This window comes from Nicotiana tabacum, chromosome 17 (assembly GCF_000715075.1).
Source record: "Nicotiana tabacum cultivar K326 chromosome 17, ASM71507v2, whole genome shotgun sequence".
In the NCBI taxonomy this organism is placed as follows: Eukaryota; Viridiplantae; Streptophyta; class Magnoliopsida; order Solanales; family Solanaceae; genus Nicotiana; species Nicotiana tabacum.
This window is the reverse complement of record NC_134096.1, coordinates 92,375,340-92,381,834: the sequence shown is the minus strand read 5'-3', so window position 1 is coordinate 92,381,834 and position 6,495 is coordinate 92,375,340. Positions and strand designations below refer to the sequence as shown.

Sequence of the window (6,495 nt, the reverse complement as noted above, 5' to 3'; positions counted from 1 at the left end):
TCACTTATTATGAAAAATGACTTACAATTACTTCTAATGTGAGAAATATTCTAAAGTGTCAGTGTATAAATTAACAGTTGAACTCTATAAACAAAGAGATGGAAGTATTCAGGCTTAATTAATGCATGTTAAATCTATTTGGTGTGAGAACAAAGTTTCACATTGGTAGCCTGAAAATTTAGAAGCCTACATATAAGGTGTAAAGGTCTCTTAGTGGTGTGAGACCTTTTGGAAGAAAATCGTGCGAGCTTAGCCCAAAGCGGACAATATCACATTATGTTAATAGTATAATTTGGCCGTTTTAGACCAATAACTGGTATTAGAGCCTAAGTTCGGCGGGACGAGTATAGAAATGGCAGAGTAATTATGCGAAGCGGCGCGCACAAAAGAAGAAGCTAGTTGCGGGTTTCAGTTGTCATAATACTCTAACAATGTGAGCGGCACACAGTGAATCTTGAAAATTGACCCATGTATCGTGACAATGGGCCCCATCGAACTTAGTTCGATGAGGAGACCCGTGAATTGTGGTAATGGGTCACGTGGAACTTAGTTCGAGGGGGAGATTGTTGGGTGTGCGAACAAAGTTTCACATTGATAGCTGAAAAGATTGGGAGCCTACATATAAGACGTAGGGTATTTTAAATGGGTAGGGGTATCTTAAAAATAGCGTGAGATCTTTTGGAGAAAGTCGTGTGAGTCTGACCCGAATCGAACAATGCCGAGCACAACAAAATTTCGGTAGAGACACGAAAAAGAGTAAAAGTCAAAAAGTTCAAAAGCCATTTATGGTGGATTTAAACTAAGGAAACTGGTCTTGATCAAGGGAAAAATGACAAAAAAATTACTGTTATATATATGCCTATACTAGCTATGACCGAAATTTGTGTGCTTTTATATATGCACTAATGCCGATTGAAATTTGACTTAAATCTCCATAGCCGGGTCTCTACACCAAACCATATCAATGTAGCATAATTAAGTGAATTAGTGACGTAAAACTACATATTAATTAATCATGGTTTAAACAAAATAAGTTTATTTGCAAACACGTACCAACATCCAACATAAACAATCAATGAGGATAAATTTTTACCATTAGCTTTTCGTTCTTATTTGTAAAAGTCTATATATAATGTACATCTGAACTGTGAAATTATCCTTGGCGTCCTCGAGGAAAGGGACATTATATGGATTTTTTTTGTGTGGAGAAAGTACTTTAATTTGGTTGGACTAATCAAATTGAGATCGGTCAGATTATATATAGTTCTCTCCTTTTTCCTGCTCAGTTACGATACAGCTTTCACTAGGGAACAAAATTGATGAAAACTGAAACTTATTACTATTAACTATGTACTTTTGTGTGTTAAAATGTTCCATGTAGTTTCAAAAAGACATATTTATATGGGCTAAGTCTAACTTATTACTAGCAGATAATATACAGTGGACTTTATTATAGTGGTTTTCTTTAATGTTACTGGACCAATTATACCTAAAAGAATAGGAACTGTGAAAATAATAATTTAGAATCAGCAGACTTGATAGAGGAGCAGCACAATGCTAAATTCCTTGATACTCCAAATAATTTAGACAAAATGGTTGCCACGGTTATCCATCTTCATATAGTTACTGAATGCTAAATGTATGTCTGGACAATGATTTAGCTGCATTTCAAAGAACAAGACTGCATTTAGATTTGTTAGAAAAATAATCAAAGAAAAGTGCACAGTAATTTTAACTACATTTTACAGAAGGAAAATCACATTCAGATGTCAGAAAAGCAATATATACATGCATACATATGTGAGTGTGAGTGTGAGTGTGAGTGTGCGCGCTTTAGAGGCACAATAAGACCTATTATCCTCAGAGGCGAAGCAAGAATTTGGAATTTATGAGTTCGAGGTTCTAATCCTTTTAAGTTACTGGCTTCTAAATTAACAATTCTTACATATTCAATGAATTTCGTAAGACAAATACACGATCTGGATTAAAGTGACTGGGTTCAGCCGAACCCGTAGTCGATGGGCTCTCTTCATTGACAGGTCAAAGACTAAGCTATTAAGAAGACTGTATCTTTGATTTCTTTAAACAGTAGAAATACTGCAGTAAAAAATAGAACTAAAATTTTACCTCTATATATACATCTACACAATAACCTCAGCTTGAAAATTGTTCCTTCAGTTTGAAAGTAACTTTCAAAGTTATATCACCATAAGGTTCATTTTGATTCGCATCGACGAGTCCACAATTCTCTAACACCTGGAATGTTCAATTTCCAGAAGGAAAACAATTAAGTGAAAGATCTTATGAAATAATTCCTCAACAATAGATACAAATTATGCTAAATATGATCATTGATTAAGCAAATGATACATATCATATATATATATATACACACACCTTTTTCTTGACTCAATCACACCCAGTTAAAGATGATATTAGTAGTGTAAGAGCAATTAAAACTTACCAGAGTCTCAAAAAACATTCGGGCACATATTTTCCTGTTTTTGCCTTCTACAATTGTATTTAAGCTGAGATCTCCAGTCTCTTCTGAGATGGGGGTTACCGGTGACTTCCATTGCAAAAATTGAGCCACAGCTCTACAAACATACTATTAAAAGACTATTCTGCAAAGTAAACCAATAAAAATAAAAAAAAGGGCCCAGTACACTAAGCTCCCGTTATGCGCGGGGTCCGGGGAAGGGCCGGACCACAAGAATCTATTGTATTCAGCCTTACCTTATATTTCTGTTTACACAGCTTGAACCCGTGACCTCTTGGTCACGTGATAGCAAAGTAAACCAATATTAACAAAAATAATTTTTACAAAGTGTTACCTTGTTCTAGCAGGTAATGTGTCAAACTCTGGTGTTCCCCCTTGCTTACGTGATAAGTAACCAACTTCAGGAGTTCCTGGAAATTCTGATTTTAGTACATATAGGTATACAAGCTTCAGGCAAATGTTATATCAACAAAACTGATAAATACGACGCTACGGTCATAGCACATGAAATTGACCAACATTATCCAAATTACAACCAATCCTTAAGCTTAAAAAGTAAAAAAAAAAATAGAGGTTCTTAGCTTACCGGTGGGAGTCCTGTCATCTTGGTCCAGAAAACTCAGATCCTGCATCAGCATTTATCAATTTATCAGGTGGAAAACAGGTCTGAACTAAGTTTAATAGTCATTTTGGCTTAACAAAATTTGACCATAGAAATGCATGTAGTAGTCAAACCTTAAATGAGAATGACTGCTAGAACATTCAAATATGAACCCTAAATCTTCACTCGCATCGAATGTATAACTCTTTCTTTATAAAAACTAGCCTAAAATAGAACATAAGTCTTCAACAATAAATAAACAATGAAAATCTGGAGCTAATGAGATTACTCTAGATGATATTAATCTGCTGAAACTGTTATCTTGACATTTAGAAAAGTAGATTCATACTTCGCTATTTAACGGGGAAGCAAGCATGATCGAACATACCCCAGCAGAGTTATCAAACTCAGGAATATCAGACAGAATGGTATTCTCCACATCTAGTCCCTCTCCGTACCATGTTGAAGGGGTCTCCATATCGGAACCAGCACGCCCAGTAGATGCTGCTGGGTCGGGCGTGGGCATTTGTGGAGAGGAAATGAATTTATTTGGTGAAGGCAAAATTTCAGACAACAAATTGGTGCATGCAAATTCTTGATTATCACGTAGTCTTTCGATTTCAATCCCAAGATCATTCCCAGGTGGAGGGGATTGGTTACCGCTGGGTTCTACATGATCCTCTAGTGAGGAAGCGGTCTTGATTTTTGCTGAAATGAAGTCTTCCTTGTAGATGTTGCAGAGATCATTATGTACTCCTACAAAATTACAAAAGCTGAGTTTCCGGTGAAGATAATTCAGACTCATACATATAAGATAAAAAGCTCTATGATATATACACCCACCGGTTAATAAAGACTCAAATAACATTCCATCTTTTGTATGTCTCTTGTTTAGTTTCCATATGTCCAAAGAAGACAAAGGAGCATTCTTTCTCCGGCGTTTCAATGCACTGGTATCATTTAGTAGCCTTCCAATTTCACTGTAGTGTTGAACATGATACACATTGTCAGAAAGACTAATGGTTTGAAGAGAAATCTATTTATTAATCAGATGATAATACACTAACATACTCATTCGACAATACTATATCATCCTCATCAATGAGTAGCTTTCGCTTTCTTCTCCTTGCTTTTGGCTCCTCAGGAGGTGGTGTTGATCGAAGTAATAAATCAGGTGACTGATGCCCTGAATATCCATGAAAACGGAGAGTCATGCAGAGTAATATACATGACATATATAATTTGAGTTATAGGAATAAGACCTTTTCACCCACCAAAAGATATCTGTGGATTAGTGAATTCTTGAACCTCTGCTGAAGTAGCAGAAGGTGGTTCGTCTCGTTCGACCATCTCTTCCACGACTAGGCTTGCACTTTCCTTGTCTTTCATGATCTCTTCCTCCAGAATTTTATCTGGTTCCATTACATCATTCCATTGATCTGACCATAAGGGAACATTCTCAGAACCATGATCATAGACGGCATCACGCATGATTTCAATTTCTGGAATATCTTGAGGAATGTCACCGCCAACAGTTCCTCCGTTTAGTGCTGCCAGATTCTTAGGAGAAGAATTTTGGGATTGAGCAGGAATTCCATCTAGGTTTGATGGATCAGAACTGCAGCATCAAAGAAAACATTTATTCAAAACTTGGCAATAAATGGAAACAATCTACATTTATAGTCAATTAGATCCTTACTCAGTCTCTATAGGCATGGCACCTAATCCAGAAACTTCACCCGATTTTGACAAACTATTCCCGATGTCCTGTAAAAATGAACTCTTAATCAAAATGATGTCAATGTAAGTGAATAAATCCAAATTTCCCTGCAAACATGAAGCAAAAGATAAACCCACCTCATCAATGAAAATAGCTACGTACTGATCTTCACGCATTAGTATTTGATCTACATGACAAAGAATTTCATTATTTAGAATATCAACACTAATGAAAATGAAACAGAAAAAGGTATTATTAAAACAGGAAATAAAGTAAACAAGAAAATACATACCTTCCAAAGTTGTCTCTTCGTAACTTTTAAGATGAGTATCTCCAAACCTGGAAATCAAAATGCATGTGTGACTTCCTACAGACTCTAGCTGACTAAAACTAAAAAAGTAATTGATATGCAAGATTACCTATTCAGGTCAACATCATCATCAAAAACGACGGCATCAAGTTCAAATGTTTCTGGCAAAGTGATGGATTGGTATGGTGCATGAAGAGCATCTTCCGGTAGATTGAGATTTGTAGACAAAATGGACTTTCTTATTCCCGTTTCTAAGGTTCTGCAGTCTTGGAGAAAGTATTCAACTTGCTTAGAGTATATCCTAACAACTCCAAGTAGAAGCTGAGCAGACCATCGTAGTGCAAGGGGTACGTCCGGAAACATGATTAACTCTAGAAATAAATAGTAAACAAGTAGCATCAGTATAACTGAGCAAACTCTTAAAAACAACTATAATAAGCATATCAAAGCTACTGTTATATATTTATGTGGAGCAACTTAGGTCAAACTTAGGAGAATCTTTAATGTAAAAGAACAAACCTTTATCTCGCAAAAAGACCCAAACTGATATCAGCAAAACACTAATCAGATAACCACATGAATGTGGAAGGAAAAAAAATAGATAAAAAGTTCCCATAAGAAGGAAAAATTATATATACTTAGCAAATAAAAAGGGGAAAATTTTCAATGAAAAAGACACATTAGAAAACAACAAAATTATATACTGAAAACTTAAATGGAAAAAAGAGTGAGCGAGAGAACAAACCAACAGTGGAGGGTATATTAGTGGAAGCATAATGAGACTTCTTCAACCTGCTTTGAATAGTTGCTGCCTGCCATACGGTCGCTAATGGACCTTTCCGCCCCAAAAGTGTCAGCGAATAGAACATTCTCCGGCTATCGGCGATCGGCGGCGACTTTTCAGTTCAGGTTTAAGGTTTGTAGGGGAATTCTAGTATTATTATATTTGGTTAATAGGGTTTTAAGGTTTCCAGAATTTTAAGGTTCTGAGAAGGGAACGCGGGAGATTGAATGTGGCGCCAATAGGTATGACGCTTCGATTATTTACGCTACTGCCACAGCTGTTTTAGTTCGCGATGACTAAATGACACCGGTTTAGGTAGGGCAAATATTGACCTTATAATGTGAATATGTGATTATAAGGGTGTTAATGCATCGATCAATCAGTTATTCCAAATATATATATATATATATATATATATATATATATATATATATATATATATATATATATTTTAACTTTTCGCTTATTTTATTATGTATAATCAAAATTAAATTATATTAATTTTTCCGCTTTGATTTAGTTAATTTAATTTTCAGAAATTTAATTTTAAAATGTTAAATAAGAATATAAATGTTTCAAA

At 35.3% G+C, this 6,495-nt stretch overlaps 1 protein-coding gene across 2 annotated transcripts; it reads right to left on the bottom strand.

Annotated features, from left to right (window-relative positions):
• Positions 1-1,396: 1,396 nt before the first annotated feature.
• On the bottom strand, positions 1,397-6,249 carry LOC107794122 (sister chromatid cohesion 1 protein 3-like). 2 transcript variants are annotated; one of them, XM_016616583.2, is made up of 14 exons: positions 5,877-6,249; positions 5,241-5,502; positions 5,114-5,160; positions 4,959-5,008; positions 4,801-4,868; positions 4,376-4,719; positions 4,173-4,287; positions 3,945-4,081; positions 3,490-3,857; positions 3,087-3,126; positions 2,835-2,910; positions 2,465-2,597; positions 2,128-2,256; positions 1,397-1,661 (listed from the first exon to the last, which is right to left on the bottom strand). In XM_016616583.2, the coding sequence occupies exons 1-13, from the start codon at positions 5,998-6,000 to the stop codon at positions 2,155-2,157; spliced, it is 1,866 nt and encodes a 621-aa protein (XP_016472069.1). In that variant the 5' UTR covers positions 6,001-6,249; the 3' UTR covers positions 1,397-1,661; positions 2,128-2,154. The 2 variants fall into 2 exon arrangements, with proteins under 2 accessions (XP_016472069.1, XP_016472070.1); XM_016616584.2 differs by lacking the exons at positions 1,397-1,661; positions 2,128-2,256 and having other exon boundaries at positions 2,486-2,624.
• Between the last annotated feature and the right edge of the window lie 246 nt (positions 6,250-6,495).